General features: G+C 61.2%; 5 protein-coding genes and 2 non-coding genes across 10 annotated transcripts; 4 read left to right on the forward strand and 3 right to left on the reverse strand.

The window, feature by feature from the left end:
• Positions 1–261: 261 nt before the first annotated feature.
• Positions 262–2,470, reverse strand: PROCA1 (protein interacting with cyclin A1). The gene is made up of 4 exons (XM_015646216.1): positions 1,948–2,470; positions 1,101–1,233; positions 880–1,014; positions 262–802 (listed from the first exon to the last, which is right to left on the reverse strand). The coding sequence occupies exons 1-4, from the start codon at positions 2,468–2,470 to the stop codon at positions 328–330; spliced, it is 1,266 nt and encodes a 421-aa protein (XP_015501702.1). The 3' UTR covers positions 262–327.
• Positions 2,471–2,966: 496 nt separating this feature from the next.
• LOC107213021 (adenine phosphoribosyltransferase-like) lies at positions 2,967–4,642 on the forward strand. Its single transcript, XM_015647019.2, has 6 exons — positions 2,967–3,245; positions 3,372–3,521; positions 3,656–3,749; positions 3,833–3,979; positions 4,061–4,156; positions 4,247–4,642. The coding sequence occupies exons 2-6, from the start codon at positions 3,399–3,401 to the stop codon at positions 4,372–4,374; spliced, it is 588 nt and encodes a 195-aa protein (XP_015502505.1). The 5' UTR covers positions 2,967–3,245; positions 3,372–3,398; the 3' UTR covers positions 4,375–4,642.
• Positions 4,570–7,955, reverse strand: RAB34 (RAB34, member RAS oncogene family). Of its 4 annotated transcripts, none has more exons than XM_019008664.2 (11): positions 7,698–7,955; positions 6,971–7,075; positions 6,795–6,886; positions 6,388–6,453; positions 6,080–6,181; positions 5,929–5,993; positions 5,554–5,605; positions 5,329–5,410; positions 5,159–5,249; positions 4,968–5,074; positions 4,570–4,881 (listed from the first exon to the last, which is right to left on the reverse strand). In XM_019008664.2, exons 2-11 carry the CDS (start codon positions 7,022–7,024, stop codon positions 4,594–4,596), a joined length of 999 nt encoding a protein of 332 aa, XP_018864209.1. In that variant the 5' UTR covers positions 7,025–7,075; positions 7,698–7,955; the 3' UTR covers positions 4,570–4,593. The 4 variants fall into 4 exon arrangements, with proteins under 4 accessions (XP_018864209.1, XP_018864210.1, XP_015502502.1 ...); XM_019008665.2 differs by having other exon boundaries at positions 7,691–7,955; XM_015647016.3 differs by having other exon boundaries at positions 7,620–7,955.
• Positions 7,956–8,036: 81 nt separating this feature from the next.
• RPL23A (ribosomal protein L23a) lies at positions 8,037–10,144 on the forward strand. Its single transcript, XM_015647020.1, has 5 exons — positions 8,037–8,175; positions 8,615–8,795; positions 9,018–9,194; positions 9,586–9,655; positions 10,083–10,144. Exons 1-5 carry the CDS (start codon positions 8,151–8,153, stop codon positions 10,095–10,097), a joined length of 468 nt encoding a protein of 155 aa, XP_015502506.1. The 5' UTR covers positions 8,037–8,150; the 3' UTR covers positions 10,098–10,144.
• LOC117245321 lies at positions 8,877–8,947 on the forward strand. Its single transcript, XR_004499920.1, has one exon. It is a non-coding gene; the product is annotated as a small nucleolar RNA Z17 (small nucleolar RNA).
• Positions 9,449–9,514, forward strand: LOC117245320. Its single transcript, XR_004499919.1, has one exon. It is a non-coding gene; the product is annotated as a small nucleolar RNA SNORD42 (small nucleolar RNA).
• Positions 10,145–12,860: 2,716 nt separating the features above from the next.
• TLCD1 (TLC domain containing 1) lies at positions 12,861–14,930 on the reverse strand. Its single transcript, XM_015646967.3, has 4 exons — positions 14,696–14,930; positions 14,470–14,552; positions 14,057–14,139; positions 12,861–13,627 (listed from the first exon to the last, which is right to left on the reverse strand). The coding sequence occupies exons 1-4, from the start codon at positions 14,890–14,892 to the stop codon at positions 13,232–13,234; spliced, it is 759 nt and encodes a 252-aa protein (XP_015502453.1). The 5' UTR covers positions 14,893–14,930; the 3' UTR covers positions 12,861–13,231.
• Positions 14,931–14,949: the final 19 nt, after the last annotated feature.

Below are 14,949 nucleotides of genomic sequence, written 5' to 3' on the forward strand. Positions count from 1 at the left end.
CTTCCAGAGAAAATTACATGCCTGGGGAGCTGGAATTTAACCCTCTAGCAGGGGAGATAAAGCTGGGGCTCAGCCCTGTTGGCAGCATGTGGCCAAGAGCTGCCAGGACAATGACATGAACTGAGGGGAGCAGTGAGGAACAGCTCAAACCCCTGGATACCAACCCAGCTCTAGGTGTTCCCCTCCCAAGGGCTGAGCCCTGGCATTTCCCCTGGATGCTTCCCCTGGTGCCATCCTTTCCTCCAGAGACAAAGCTGAGGCTGCTTGAGCAGATATAAATTTATTTCACAGCCAGGACCCACGCAGGGCTCAGGGGGCACTCAGAGCTCATGCTGGCTCAGCCTCAGTTTTACTTTTTAGCCTCTTCTTTCTGTTCCTCTCCTTCCTCCTCCTCTTCCCACTGGTGGCAGGGACTGGGGAGGGAGTGGCTGGTGGTGGCTCCCTGCCCAAGCTCTCCCGTGCCGGGGTCTCACTCAGGATGGTGTTGGATGCTTCCCCCAAGGACGGCAGCAGGGCCCAGGGATCAGCAGCTGCAGGATGGCTCCATGCCCCCTTTTCAGAAGAGCCTTTCTTTTTCAGACCTTTCCCCTTATTTTTCTTTCTCTTCCTCTCTTTCTTGACTGCTTTGGGGGCTGTCCCAGTGTGATGATCCACTGGGAGGGCTCCTCCCCCTGTGCTGCCCCACGGGGGGCTCAGGGGGGCTCCCCTGGGCCTGGCTGCCCGATCAATGAGCTCCCCCCCAAATTCATACAGCACCGGCTCTCGGGGCACCGCCACGGCCACCGTGTTGTACGTCTTGCACCTGCCAAAATTGAGGAGCACCACAGGGTGGGACAAGCCCAGACAGGGGGATGGTCCCCAGGGCAGGGGGGCACTCACCAGACATAGAGATAGGGCTCCACACACTCCTCCCTGTAGGTGAACTCGAAGCACGGCACCTGGATGACGTTGAAGAAGGCCTGGCCCACCACCCGTGAAGCTGTGTCGTTCACCCGCCGCAGGCACTCCTTCAACCTGCCCCAGGGCAGAGCCGGGCTCAGGGGGCTGCCACGCCCGGGGGGGATGCCAGGGTGCCCTAGGACAGGTTTGGGGAGGCTCACCTGTGGTCGCAGTCGCAGTGGCTGATGGTGTGCCAGCGCAGGTTGCGGTACCCGTAGCGGGAGGTGAAGGGGTGGATGACGTGCTGGCAGTGGTCGTGGTCCCGGCAGCACCGGTCCGTGTCCTGGTGCTCCCCTGCAGGGAAACGTGGGGTACAGGCAGGGCTGGGGGGCCCACATGCAGGAGCTAGGGTTGAGCTAGGCTAGGACTAGGATCAGGATTAGAGTGGGCTGACACATGCCTGGAGTCATACTGGGGTAGGTAAGGATGGATGGGGAGGGTCTCAACTGGATCCGCACTTGGGTGGGAACAAGGCTGGCATAGGGATGGGGACTGGGCTGGACCACACTGGGGTGAGACTAGGCTGGGGTCCTGGAGCAGGACCACAAGAGGGTTTAGGCTGGGATCAGAATAACAATAGGGAGTGGGCCAGTATTGGGCTGGGGACTGGAATGGCAGCAGGATGGACCACAGAGGAGGCTGGGGACAGAGGGTGGATCAAGAGTGGACCAGCACCAGAAAGGATTGTGACAGGGACTAGACAGAGATGAACTGGGACAGGACTGGTGCTTGGTTGGGGACTGAAGTAGGACAGACAGGGATTGAGCATGGGAACAGGGGCTGGACCAGACCAGACTGGACTGGACTGGATTAGGATTGGTGAGGGCTGACCCAGCACTGGACTGGGCTGGGATGGAGCAGCACTGGGATGGGGATGGGATGGGGATGGGGTCAAGGAATTTGAGGTACAGAATTGGAAGGGATGGAAGGGAGAGTAGGATGGGATGAGAAGGGGTGGGACGAGATGGGATGGGAAGATACATGTAGCAGCATCCCTTCCGCCCTTACCCAGCTGCTCGTAGCTGTCCGCGTTGCTGCCCGCACCACACCACAGCGTCCCGGGGTAGGTGAGCCCGCGGCGGGCGCGGGGCCGTCCCGGCGGGGCCGCTCCGGGAGCAGGTGGCAGCAGGAGCAGTAGCAAGAGGAGAAGGAGGAGGAGGAGGCGGCAGAGCAGCCCCGGGGCGCACATGGCACCGCTCGGCTCGCCGCCGTGGAGCCGCCTTATAGAGAGGCGCAGCCCGCCCACTCGGGGCGGCCCGGCACGGCTTGGCACGGCCCGGCACCGTGCGGAGGGTCCCGCAGAGCCCGGGTGGTGCTGCTGCCGCTGCCGGGGCACGTCCCGAGCCGGCAGCCCGCGGGGAAGGGTCACCCCTCCCGGTGGGACCGGCCCCGTTGCTGTGGCAGCCGGTGGGGTGATGTGCCGGGGCCGGTAACGAGCCGGCCACAAACCCCCGCCCCGTGACGCGCCGGCCCCCGCACAGCCCCCGGCCCCGGAGCGGCCCCCGACGGGAGAACGATGCTCCCATCCCATGGATGCTCTGTGCAGCCCCGGATCCCAGCCCACAGATGCTTCCTGCATCCCCGTGTCCTTTCCCGTGGATGCTCCCCACATCTGCACATCCCATCCCATGAATGCCTGCTCCATCCCTATATCCCATCCCATGGACGTTCCCTGTGGCACTGCATCCCATCCTGCAGAAGTGCCTTTTACAGGACAGCCCAGAGCCCGGTGCCCAGCTGGGCTGGCAGCCCACAGCAGCATTCCCAGAGCACTGCCAGGGCTGTCCCCTCTGCCCAGCTCCTGTCCTTGGAGCCCATTGACAGTCAGGGCACAGCCCTGGCTCACTGTGGGAGCCAGAGCTCAGCAGGGCAGGACAATGCCTGGGCACCCCAATGTGGATGTGCATGGACTCCAAAAACCCCAGTCCTGCCCAAGGCCACCCAAAGCTGCAGAACATCCCCCGAGCATCACCCTGTGCGCATCACCCTGTGAGCATCACCCTGTGAGCATCACCCTGGCTCACTGACCCTTGCACCACAGGGTGCCACCCCATTGTGCCACCCGGGCAGCTGGTGCTGGGGACACCCACGTGGGGTGCAAACACCACAGCACTGCCTGCCTGGGACAGCAGAGCCAGTGGGGGACATCACTGGCCCATGGGAAGGGTTCCTGCCTGGCACTGTCCCAGTGTCCAGCTGGCCAAGGGTGCTGGCCCAGTGCCACAGGGGCTGCCCCTGCCCAGCTGTCGCTGTCTGTGACGCTCTGTGACAGTCCTGCTCGGCTCAGCCCTGCCACCAGCACCCAGGTATGGAGCTGGAATGGGAACCCTGGGCCCTGGGGTGACACATGTGGGTGTGGGTGGGGGGCACCAGGCCACGGGGGGCCCAGTGGAGGCTGGAGGTGGGAAGTCTGACCCCCCCTTCATGCTCAGTGCTTGCAGCGCCTGCAGTCCCCACACATGGACCTGTGCCACGTCCCTGCCACCCGGGAGAAGGGCTGGTACCTGGCACTGATGGCCCCCAACATCAAAGGTCCCAACTATGCCTGGCTGGACCCCTCCCGGCTCTACTGCCACCCGCAAGTACCCAGTGCCGGGGGGGGATGGCACCCACAGGGGTGCCAGGGTGGGCTACATCTCCACAGGGCTGCTGGGGCACCCAGCTGTGGGTGTCCATGGTGGGCTGCAGGCACCCAGCACCTCCACTCTTCCCCCAGGGCTTGCAGGACTGCGTGGCCGACCTGCTGCAGCCTTTCCAGGGAGATTCCATCGACATGGTGGCCGGCATCGATGCCATGGGCTTCATCCTGGGTGAGGGGACATGGGACACAGGTGAGTGTGGGGTCTCTGTCCCTTGGTCCTGGGGGTCCTGACAGTGCTGTCCCCACCTCCAGGTGCTGCAGCCGCTGCCACACTGCAGAAAGGCTTCCTGGCCATCCGCAAAGCCGGGCACCTCTGTGTGCAGACAGCAGCACAGCCCTACACCGACTACTCGGGCCGGGAGAAGGTGATGGAGGTCCGCACCGATGCCATCTTGCCGGGTGAGCCCACGGGGTGCTCCCCTTTTGGGAGGGCTGCCAGTGTGAGCACAGGGCACTCATCCACAGCCTCACGCCCTCCAGGTCTGCGCATCCTTCTCGTGGACCAGTGGGTTGAAACTGGGGGCACCATGAGAGCGGCCATCGAGCTGGTGGAGCGGCTGGGCGGGGTCGTGGCAGGTAGGAGAGGGCACCCCAGGGTGCACCCATGGGACCACCATTCCCATAGGCTGTGGTGGCCAGTGCTGAACCCACTGTGTGACCCCACAGGTGTCGCTGCCATCTGCATGGAGAACAGCGAGGGAGGGAAGTGGATCCAGGAGCGCTACAAGTGCTCCCACTGTGTCCCCCCCAGCCTGCAGCCCCACTTTGACCAGCACAAGTTTGGCTGGGCCTGATGTGGGACTGGCACCTCGTGTGTCCCCTGAAGCCCCCCGAGGGACACAGGGCTGCTGGCTCTGCAGGATAGGGATGCTCCTTGGTGGAAGAAGGAACCCGTCCTCAGCGGCAGCCATCCATCCTCCTGCTTGCCTATGAGCCTGGGGACTGCACCCAGGGACAGGGAGACCCACAAGCAGCCCCAGCCCCATGCCTTTCTTACAAAGCATAAAAAAGGTTTAATTAAGACAAAAGGGAGCCTGAGGGCATCTTCCCCCTGCAGCAGTACCTGGGTTTGCATAGCTGCAGGAGCCACACACGTGCTCCTGCCCACCCTGGACAGGGGTGCCCAGGCAGGCGAGGGGCCAGGGGAGGCTGGGGGAGGCAGGGACGTCTCCTCGGGGCCGGCCGGGGTCGCCCCTCTTTGGTGTGAGCATGGAGGGGACTGGGGCTGTCCCCTCACTGGCAGCACTTGGGTTTCTTGCGGGGCATTGACAGGTACAGGTCGCTCTCCTTGCTGCTGATCCCTGAGGGACAAAAAGAAGAGGGTTGGTGGGTGGGTGGGGGGACAAGGGGGACACCCATGGAGGGCTGGCCAGGGCTACTCACGCACGGTGTCGCCGATCCTGCGGGTGTTGCTGCCGCGCTCCAGCTCGGCCGCCACGCTGCTCTCAAAGGTCAGGGCTGCCACTCGGAAGAAGAAATCCCGCACGTTCTCCCCTGCCCCATGGGAAGAGACCCCCTGAGTGTCCCCTGACCTGGCTGAGGCTGGGATCTGCATCCCCCCACCCAGCTGGGGCTCACCAGTGAGTGAGGAGACAGCCCAGTACTCTGCCTGCATCTCCTGAGCCACCTTGAGAGCGTCCTTCTCCATCAGGCTGTACTGTGCTGGCGTCTGCCAACCGAGCCGGGCATGGGTGGGTGACAGGGACAGCCAGGGCACAGTTTGCCCACAGGGAGAGGGACACACTCACGCTCAGATCCTTCTTGGAGCCCACCAAGAAGAGGATCACGTTGGATGGGTCGTTCTCCTTCAGGGCATCAGCCAGCCACTGCCTGTGGGAGCCACTGTCACCAGCTGCTGGCCGAGCACTGCTCTCGTGTTCACACACCACAGCAGCCCCACAGCCCCTCTCTCTTCAGCCCTGAAGGCCCCCACGCTCATCCCTGGTCCCACCCCTGGGCCATGTGTCACCTACCGTGTATGCTCCAGGGACGCCACGTCGTTGACATCAAAGACAATCACGATGGCTGGGGGAGGAAGGAGGGGTGAGATGGGGACAGGGACAGTGGGCAGCTGGGATGCAGTAGGGATGGGGACAGGGACAGTGGGCAGTTGGGATGCAGTGGGGACAGGGACAGAGGGCAGTTGGGATGCAGTGGGGATGGGGACAGGGACAGTGGGGAGTTGGGATGCAGTGGGGATGGGGACAGGGACAGTGGGCAGTTGGGATGCAGTGGGGATGGGGACAGGGACAGTGGGCAGTTGGGATGCAGTGGGGACAGGGACAGAGGGCAGTTGGGATGCAGTGGGGATGGGGACAGGGACAGAGGGCATGCAGTGGGGAGCTCACCCTGTGCTCCCCGGTAGTAGGTGGAGGCGATGCACTTGAAACGCTCCTGGCCGGCCGTGTCCCACCTGGGGGGGGGTGTGGGAGGTGAGGAGGGGTTGCAGGGGTCTGTGGGGGTGTGGGGTGTGTGGGGAGGGGGCTGGCACCTACTCACAGCTGCAAGCTGAAGGGCACCCCCAGCACCTCAAACCGCTCCATCTCAAAATCCACCCCGATGGTCGCCTTGTAGTTCTTATCAAAAGTGTCCTTGCAAAACCTGTGGGGGGGTGATGGGGGGGTATCAACATCCCCTGAACCCCCATTCCAACCCCTTGAGGGCTCAGTGCCCCCCGCCCTGGGGGTGCCCAGCACCGGAGTCTGGCTGGAGCCAGGATCAGCCCGAGGTGCTGCTGCCCTTTGGGGGACAGGGGTCACTCCCCCCAGTCGCCATCCCCCTCCAAGCCTCCCCGGCGGTCCCGTTACCGGTTGATCAGGCAGGTCTTCCCCACCGAGAGGTCACCCACCACGATGATCTTGGAGATCTTGAACCTGCAGCGAGGGGGACGCGCGGCTCAGCAGGGTGGGGGGCACCCCCCGGCTGAGCCCGGGAGCGGAGGGGCTCGTGGGGTGGGCGGCATCACCCCACGGCCCCTCGTGTCCGCAGCGCTCCGCATCCCGGCGCTGCCGCATCCCATGCCGGTACCCCCGTGTCCGCCCCGGGCTCCCCCCGTGTCCCCCCCGCGCCGCATTCCAGGGCCGTGACGCAGGGCTCGGCATCGCGCAGCGCCCGCAGCCACGCGGCGCCCACGCTGCGGACCCCCACCCGCGGCTGGCGGGACCCTTGTCACCCCCCATCCCAACATGGGGACCCCAAAGCACGCCGGACTGACCCCACAGTGCCCGTCCGCTGCTCCTGGCAGGCGCTGGCCACAGTGGGGTGGAAGGCGGGGCGGGTGTGCAGGGCGGCCTCCTTCCGAAAACACTGTGAGGGGGACAAAGAGGAACGAGCGGGGTGACCATGGGGCTCGGCGAGGTCACCCCCGCGCTGCTGTGGCCCCCTGCTCACCGGGGGCAGGTCGGCGATGACCCTGTCCCTGCGGACCGGAGCCAGCACGTTCATGGTCCGTGGGTGGCTGGGTGAGCAGGGATGGGATGAGGGTCCCCGCGAGGTCTGGGGACAGAGAGAGCAAGGAGTGGCGATGTCCCCACGTCACAGCTGTCCCCACGAGCAGCATTCTGGAACATGGTTGTCCCCGTGTCCCCAGGTGGGGCTGTCCTCTTATCCCAACAATCTCCACTTTCCCAGGATATGGTTGCCTCTGTGTCCCGATTCCCCGCGTCACTAAGGATGGCTGCCACCTCGAGCCCCCTGGCTGTGGCTGTCCTCACACCCTGGGGCACAGCTGTCGCCGTGTCCCAGCCATCCCCACATTCCGAGAGTGCCACCCCAGTGTATCACTGTCTCCCTGCCCTCAGGTGTGCCTGTCCCACAGCCACAGCTGTCCCCGCGTCCCACCACACCCCCGGGTACCACTGTCCCCATGTTCCATCCATTCCCGTGTCCCAGCTGTCCCCACGGCCATCCCGGGGTACCGCAATGTGTCTGTCCCCAGCTCCCACCCATCCCCATCTCCGTGTGCCACCGCTCCCCCCGCGTCCCTCCCCGTCCCGTGTCCGCCGTGCACAGACCCCGCTGCCCCCTCGCCTCAACCCACTCCAAGATCAAGCTCTCCGCGCGTCCTCCCTGTCCCCACGGTGAGGGAATGAAGTAGTGTGTCCCCGTTACCGCGAACCTCGCAGCGCCGGTAGCGGGGCTCGGTGCTTCACGCCCAGTCCCGGAGTAACCGGCGTCCTGGCCCCTCCCACGCTCTTGTTCGGGGGTGTGGGAGGGGCCAGGAGGCCGGTTACTCCCGGACTGGGCTATTGTGCTGCCACCACCTCGACGGGACCCCGGTAATCCCCCGCCACCCTAGGGCTCACTCCTGTCCCGGACCGCCACGACGGCGGGAAGGGACAGCAGAGTGCCAGACTACAACTCCCATGACGCTTTACGGCGCGCGGGACACTGCTGCGCGTGCGCAGACGAGTCCGATAATGAGTACTACCACTACCGGCATGCTTCGAAGTTGTCTCGCGAGTTGAGGGGGCGGGCTAACGGGGATTCTGTTTTGCTCCCGCGAGATTTGGGGGTAATAAGCCCGTGCGCCGAGGCCTGGGAGACCCCTTTCGGCTTCTGCCTGGCCAAGATGGCGCCCAAGGCGAAGAAGGAGGGTGAGGGCTCGGGGTGCTGGGTCCGTATTGGGGGCGTGGGACGGCGTGTGGGACCCCGCGGGGTGTTGGTGTATGTGGGGTGGGGGGCGGGCTGAGCGAAGCGGGGAGTTAGGCAGGGTTCCAGCGCTTTGTTGGGCGCGGGCACGTGGAGGTGGCGGGACGGGCCGGCCGGGTTGTCTGACGGGGGTGGGGAATGTTCCCATCTCGATGCTGGGAATCGTGCGTGGCGAGGGAATAAGTGCGTTTTCCCGCATGGAGGCGGGAGACTTTTACTTCAGTTGGGCGTTTTGGGGTTCCTCTTGGTTGGATGAGGGAGCGTGGGCCCGTGGGTGAGGTCCTGCTCATTGACCAGAGGAAGCTGTGCCCGGCTGGGGAGCACATCCTGACCTTCCAGATCCTTGTGGAGATCTTTGTAGTGCTGACTGAGCTCTCCTCACAGCTGTGCCTCCGAAGACAGAGGCAAAGGCAAAGGCGTTGAAGGCCAAGAAGGCCGTCCTGAAGGGGGTCCACAGCCACAAGAAGAAGAAGATCCGCACGTCGCCCACTTTTCGCAGGCCCAAGACGCTGCGGCTACGGAGGCAGCCCAAATACCCCCGGAAGAGCGCCCCACGGAGAAACAAGTGCGTTTGTTTCCCCTGCTGGGCGGTTTGGGGGTGGGAGCAGCCTCGTGAATGGGCTGGTATGGGGACCTGGTGGTTTGGGATGCAGGTGATGATTTTAAGCGACCAAAGCCTGAGAGTTTGTGATTGTAACTTTAGATGACTGATGCACCCCAGAGAAAGCCCCTGAAGTTTAGGGGACCACCTGTCAGCTCTCTTTTAATCACAGGACCTCTCTTTCAGGCTGGACCATTATGCCATTATCAAGTTTCCTCTGACCACAGAATCAGCGATGAAGAAGATTGAGGATAACAACACTCTAGTGTTCATCGTGGATGTCAAGGCAAACAAGCACCAGATCAAACAGGCCGTCAAGAAGCTGTACGATATCGATGTGGCCAAGGTCAACACGTTGATTAGGTGAGAAGGGGGAGGAGAATAAGTCCCTGGTGGGTGTGAGGTGTTTCATTTTTAGCAGAAAGTGGGAATATGTGTGAGATTCAGCAGATGTGTGATAAAGCTCCATAGCTAAGTGCAGCTTTTGACTGAGCACATCTTGGTGGAAGTGAGAAATGTTGGCAGACCAGAAGCTTGGTTTCCTTAGGGTGCTCTTGGCTTCTTCAGGGGGCTCTTTACCTCTTAGCAAGGAGCATTTTTGACACCCAGGGAGTCCTGTGCAAGTGATGTAAACTTAAAGTCCACTGAGTAATGTGATGTTACCAAAGGAACCACTGATGCACATGGGAGTTGCAAGGATGTGGAGCAGGGGGGAGGAGTTGCCTCTGTTCTGATGCCTCCTGTTCCTCTCTAGGCCTGATGGAGAGAAGAAGGCTTATGTACGACTGGCTCCAGATTATGATGCACTGGATGTGGCCAACAAGGTGAGATGGCTTTGAAACTTGGAAGCTTTTCTTGCAGCTTGTTTTGGGTCTTCTCCACTGATTGTTCTTCCTGAGTTTCCTCATGAGGTACTTGTGCTTCAAGTGTGGTGGTGCTTTTGTGACCTTGTAGGCAGACAGGATCTGAGTGTTGAGGAGCCACGTTCTCAGTTAGTTCAGTCCTCAAGGTGGTAGGGGTAGGCAGGAGGCAGAGGTGGTACAAAGTGCAGTAGGGGAATGCACAGCACAGGGATCACTGTGGAATAAATCTACAAAGTGGATGTGTAAAGCTCTTGGGCAGGTCTGGGAGGAAGAAGCCTTGGGGGACAGGAGTCCTGGGGAGATGCAGCCATGGCAGTGATGTCTGTGGTGGAGGCTCTGCCTTTCTGCCACCATAACATCTGTTTTAACATCCTTTGCTTCTTTCTAGATTGGAATCATCTAAACTGCATCTGCCGAGGACTGTACAGACTAATAAACGTTGTGACACCACTGAGGGCTCTTGTGTTTTGTGACAGCACAGCCCATGTGAAAAAGAGCACCCAGCAAACTTCTGGGCCTTCATTTCATTAAAGGGGCTCCTCCTTTGCTTTCTGGCAGTGGGTGGGCAGGGCTCACTGCTCCATGAGAGGGTCATGCAGGAGCAGTGGTGCCCTACTCAGAGAGTGTCTGGAATCCTGTCATCATGAGCTGACACCTAATTCTCAAATATCTCTACATTTACCCCCAGACCTCTCATGTCTTGCATTTTCTTGTGTGGCATAATTAGGATGTGTTTGTGATCAGTGTTTTGGGTGTCCTGTGTTGCTTCCTTGTGGAGCAGACCACGGGTGGCCACAACAAAAACGTGTCAATGGCTCTGATGTGACACAAGTGACCTGTCACACCATTTCCCAGCGGATCAGCTCTCTGCTTATGCTGCAGGTTGACTTGGAACCCTCCTGCAAATCCAGCAGCAGAGGCTTTGTGGGTTTTTCTGGCACAATCTCTGCTCCACGTGGTTGCAGCGTGTGAGTTTCCCTATTGCTGTTCTTCACAGGGTTCACTGTCCTCAGGGCTGTTTCCAAATGCTGCTGTTGCTACCTCTGCAATGTTTGGCTTTAAGTCTGTAGATGAAACCAGCTTTTAGAGTGTTTGGAGTCAGGAGAACATGGAGCACTGGGTGAGCTGAGAATGGGAGAATTATGGAAAAGTCTTCAGGGTACTTGAGCTTAAGTACATTACTTAGACTTGGTTGAGAAAGATGAGGAAAGCCATGACCAAATACTGATGGGGTAATTGGGCTCTTGAATGGTGGGACATCGAGTTCCTTTCAGCCCTCTTGTGGAGGGTGGCAGATTCCTGGGACAGTGGTGGATGGAAAGCAGGAACTGCTCTCAGGTGGAGATTTGTGCTGGGTTGTGTGGCCCTGGCTTGACACCCCTCACTTGGGTTTGGGGGAGGTGGGCAGGAGGTGCTCCCTGCCTGCTGTGAAGGATGAAAAACTGCCTGGAGGGAGGAGTGCTGCTTCCCTGTGTGCTTCCCTGGCACCAACCCAGCCTCTTCCCTGTGGATCTATAGCAGCAGGGTCCCCTGACCCTCAGGCTACCTTTTTACATGTAGTCACCCCAAGAAAGATGTGGGAAAATGCCCCTCTCGTAGCAAAGCTGCTGACACTGCTGGTCAAGGATTTGGTCTGGAGAGCCTGGATGTGCTGCTGCCAGAGGCTGGGAGGGATTCCACATCAGCATGACTTGCAGTCAGTCCCAGCCTTACCTCAGCTCAGCCCAGCGGTGCTGCCCTGGCACTTCACTTGCCTCTTGCTCCTGGCTGGCAGCCTGCCTGATCCACAGCTGCACTGCTGGGGGACGCTCCTGCTGGAAGTCAGGAGGGGAGCAGCAGGGAGCTGTGCTCCCTCCTTTGGGAAGCTGTCATGTCTGGCCTTCTACCCTGGTTTAAGGACAGGGGAAGTGTGGGCTGGTCTGAGGCTGTGACCTGCTGGGACAGAGCTGTGTCTGCTTCACGTGGAGAGACAAGGGGAAATGTGTGCAGCAATAGGGGCGAGGGGAAAATTAACATTTGGGCTTAGTTGTGTGGGCTGACTGCAAATGCAGTCATCTAAACTGCAAAAAGGGCATGAGGCTTAAGCTGCAGCTGGAAGACACACGCAGCTGTTGGGATGTGCTGCTGAGAGCACAGCTGTTCCCTGCCAGGGCTGCTGAGCTCTGCTTTGAGCAAGGAGGGACAAGGCAGTAGGTTTGGAGCTGGCATCAATCCCTGCCCCAGCTATCACATCTCTGTTCCAGCTGCCATGCCCTTTCCTGGGACTGGTGTCAATACACACCAGGGAGTCCCAGCAGGATCCAGATCCTACGGGGTGTTCCCAGTGCACTGGTGGAAAGGTGATCCTCACTGCCTCCCCTTAATCACCAGCTTATTTCAGCTGCAGTGCCTGTCTCTGCCTGAGCTGGGCAGGTGCTGGGGTGGGTGGGAGGGACAGATCCTGCCCGGAGCAGGGGCTGGCCAGGATTTCCTTGAAGCTCTGCTGCTAATGCCAATCCAGTGCGATCCCGGAGCTCTCACATCAGCAGGATTTGCCTTTCTGGTGCTACACAGGACCGGCTTGGCCAGTTCTGGCCCCACTCTCCCTGGGAGTTGAATCCCCCTTTTCCTCCCACTGCTCTGGGAGAGCTGCTGGAACCATCCTGGCCCTGTGGAGAGGGCCCAGCATGCTCAAGGGCTGCAGCTGCACTGTGCCAGTGAAGATCACTCTAGGGGGATGCAAGCATGCAGCAATCTTCCAGGAAGAGCCCTTGGCCTCACATGGCTTCTCCACACCAGCTTGCTCCACTTCACGTGGCTGCTGGGTGAGTCACACAGCCCAGCCAGGCTCCTCACCGCCAGGCTGGTGCCACAAGGCTCAGTACCTCTCCTGGATCCCTTCAACTTCCCTGCACAGCCCTGGGCCTCTGGAAGAGCAGAGGAATGAGGGAGAGGAGAGGAACTCATCTATGCGAGGGATAGAGTTGTGCTGCTCGAGGCTCAGCTGGGTTGGCAGGACCCAGCAGGCGGAGAGGTCCCTCAAACAAAGAACAAAGTGAGCAGCAAGCATGTGCCCTCTCTCCCCCCTGCCAGCACTCCTCTGGGAATGGGCCACATCCTTTCCCACAGCCCTGGTGCAGGGGGAGTCCCTGACTTGCTCTGCCCCACAGAAGAGCCAGCCCAGGTGTGCTGCGGCAGCAGTAAACAGACCAATTTTAATGCACATAACACCCAGCATCACCACGGGAGGGACTCGTCCCCTCCCTCACAACCCTTCCAGGCCATCAGCTGCGAAGTGCAGCCAGCCCTGGCCCTCCAGCTGCCTGCAGGAAAGCTGGTTTGGGCTGCTTCTCCATCGGCTGTGCCTCTGGTTTCAGCAGCATCCCCGCAGCTCGGTGAAGCTGTTGGGCTGGTCCAGCAGGGAAGCACTTTTAGGCAGCAGAGCGGGTGAAGGCAGGGCCTGGGGCCAGGGAGCGAGCCCTAAGGCACATCAGAGCAGCTTTGGAGAGCCCAAAACTTCCAGGAGCCAGAGCCTGGGTCCCCCTTGGCGTGCACGGCTCAGTCTATCAGAAACTTCTCACCGTCTACATCTCTGCCCACAGAGCCCTTGCGCAGGGAGGGGAAAAAATCGGAGCGGAGGAGGCGGGAGAAGTACATGAGGATCATGGCATCGAGCAGCAAGAGGTTGGCGGTGAGGAAGGCACCCTGGCCCTGCACCTCCACGTAGCGGAGGAAGTACCAGGTGAGGTAAGCCTGGGGCGCCAGGCGGAAGGCGAAGTACATCACCAGGTTGATGTACTTGTTGGCCTCGTAGAGTGCTGGGGAAGGCACGTTGCTCATCTTCAGCAGCATTCGCACCGTGAGGAAGATGTTGCTCACCTCCACCAGCAGCAGCAGTACTGCTGCCACCAGGAAACGGCCTGTGAGGATGAGTGAGACGAAGGCAGAGATGGCCTGGAACACAAACATACACACAGAGCAGGGTCAGCTTGTCTTGCCCTGGGGAAAGTGAATTCTTCCCCACCCTCAGTGAGAGCACACAGTTCTGCTCCCCCCAGCCAGAGATCCCAGCAGGCACCTGAACTTAGAGAAAACCAGCCCAGAAAGCCAGATCCCCCAGCAGCAGTTACACCTCCCTGTGCTGTGATAAGCCTCCAACTCTTCCCCCTCCCAGCTCAGCAGCCTGTCTGGCTCCAGGCACTCAGAGCCAATGCTGGCAGGCATCCTGCCCTGCCAGGCGCCCTCGCCTTGTTGATGCAGAGCCTACCCTGGCAGCCAGGGTGAGGCAGAGGGAAGGGCTCCAGCTTGCCCTGCCATAGCCCATGAAACCTGGGTGGGCTGAGCCCCAGGGTGTGTGGTAGCCCCCATGCTCGCCATACTCACCATGGCATGGTGCACCAGGTACTCCCAAGATGAGCGGGACTGATGGTTGAAGATGATGTCAAGGGTGTCGTGGATGAAGTAGCCTGTGGGATTGAAGGAGAGCGTTGAGAAGATCTGGCTTGTGCACTGTTACCCACTGTGGAAAGGAGGAGCAGCGAGGAGGAGGAGGAGGGTGCTGTGACTGTTTTTCAGGTGTCAGAGACACCTCCACCCCGTCTGGGTATGGAGAGATGGCTATTCCCTGGAGGCTGGTGGCCTGTGGACTCCATGCTCGTGATTAAGACAGAAAGCATGGAGCTGCCCAGCCCTCGAGCAGGGGGCTCGTTCTGAGCCAGCATACCAGGCAAGGCTGAGCAGGGAGTGGGCTAAGTCCGGCGGGGTGGCTGCGGCCACTGCCCTGCCTGGCTCCTTACCTGAGGAAAAGCAGACCAGCAGGTGCCCTGAGACGCTGTAGCCGTCCTGGATGTCGGAGAGCAGCTCCGGAGAGTGCCAGAGGCTGGGAGTGAGGAGAGAAGGAAGGGGGTCAGCCTAGACTCCGGGACGGGGAACACGGGGACCCCCTACCCCCTGCCCACTCCTCAGGAGTACCCAGTTCGCAGCGTGTGCACCGTGCCCGCCGCCCCGCGCGCTGCCCGGTACCTGAAGAGGGCCCATAGCCCGGCCAGCACGGAGTGTGCAAAAGAGACGAGGAGATTCCTCCAGCGCCAGACGCGACCGGGACGGCTCCGTACGGCGGCGGGCTGTGGCAGAGCCAGGGCCAGCCGGCGGAATGCCCCGAAGATCGCCACGCTGCCGCCCACCAGCGCCGCCGAAGCCGCCCGCCAGCCCGGGCCCATCACGCCCAGTCCGGCGGCGCGCGGCCGCGGCGGGCGGGGCCGCAGAGCCACGCCCCT

This window comes from Parus major, chromosome 19 (assembly GCF_001522545.3).
Source record: "Parus major isolate Abel chromosome 19, Parus_major1.1, whole genome shotgun sequence".
NCBI classification, from domain to species: Eukaryota; Metazoa; Chordata; class Aves; order Passeriformes; family Paridae; genus Parus; species Parus major.

Excerpts from the sequence above, each read along its gene's own strand:
- TLCD1 (XM_015646967.3), bottom strand. The coding sequence starts at position 14,892 with ATGGGCCCGGGCTGGCGGGCGGCTTCGGCGGCGCTGGTGGGCGGCAGC. Across the intron at positions 14,553-14,695 it reads GGGCTATGGGCCCTCTTCAG|CCTCTGGCACTCTCCGGAGC; the intron begins GTACCGGGCAGC and ends CCTCACTCCCAG. Across the intron at positions 13,628-14,056 it reads ACCTGGTGCACCATGCCATG|GCCATCTCTGCCTTCGTCTC; the intron begins GTGAGTATGGCG and ends TTTGTGTTCCAG.
- RAB34 (XM_019008664.2), bottom strand. The coding sequence starts at position 7,024 with ATGAACGTGCTGGCTCCGGTCCGCAGGGACAGGGTCATCGCCGACCTG. Across the intron at positions 5,250-5,328 it reads GCTCCAAGAAGGATCTGAGC|ACGCCAGCACAGTACAGCCT; the intron begins GTGAGTGTGTCC and ends CTCGGTTGGCAG. Across the intron at positions 5,075-5,158 it reads GGCTGTCTCCTCACTCACTG|GGGAGAACGTGCGGGATTTC; the intron begins GTGAGCCCCAGC and ends CCCATGGGGCAG.
- RPL23A (XM_015647020.1), top strand. The coding sequence starts at position 8,151 with ATGGCGCCCAAGGCGAAGAAGGAGG. Across the intron at positions 8,176-8,614 it reads GCCCAAGGCGAAGAAGGAGG|CTGTGCCTCCGAAGACAGAG; the intron begins GTGAGGGCTCGG and ends CTCTCCTCACAG. Across the intron at positions 9,195-9,585 it reads AAGGTCAACACGTTGATTAG|GCCTGATGGAGAGAAGAAGG; the intron begins GTGAGAAGGGGG and ends GTTCCTCTCTAG.
- LOC107213021 (XM_015647019.2), top strand. The coding sequence starts at position 3,399 with ATGGACCTGTGCCACGTCCCTGCCACCCGGGAGAAGGGCTGGTACCTG. Across the intron at positions 3,750-3,832 it reads TGCCATGGGCTTCATCCTGG|GTGCTGCAGCCGCTGCCACA; the intron begins GTGAGGGGACAT and ends CCCCACCTCCAG. Across the intron at positions 3,980-4,060 it reads CACCGATGCCATCTTGCCGG|GTCTGCGCATCCTTCTCGTG; the intron begins GTGAGCCCACGG and ends CACGCCCTCCAG.
- PROCA1 (XM_015646216.1), bottom strand. The coding sequence starts at position 2,470 with ATGGGATGGGAGCATCGTTCTCCCGTCGGGGGCCGCTCCGGGGCCGGG. Across the intron at positions 1,234-1,947 it reads GGACAGCTACGAGCAGCTGG|GGGAGCACCAGGACACGGAC; the intron begins GTAAGGGCGGAA and ends GTTTCCCTGCAG. Across the intron at positions 803-879 it reads GAGCCCTATCTCTATGTCTG|GTGCAAGACGTACAACACGG; the intron begins GTGAGTGCCCCC and ends CAATTTTGGCAG.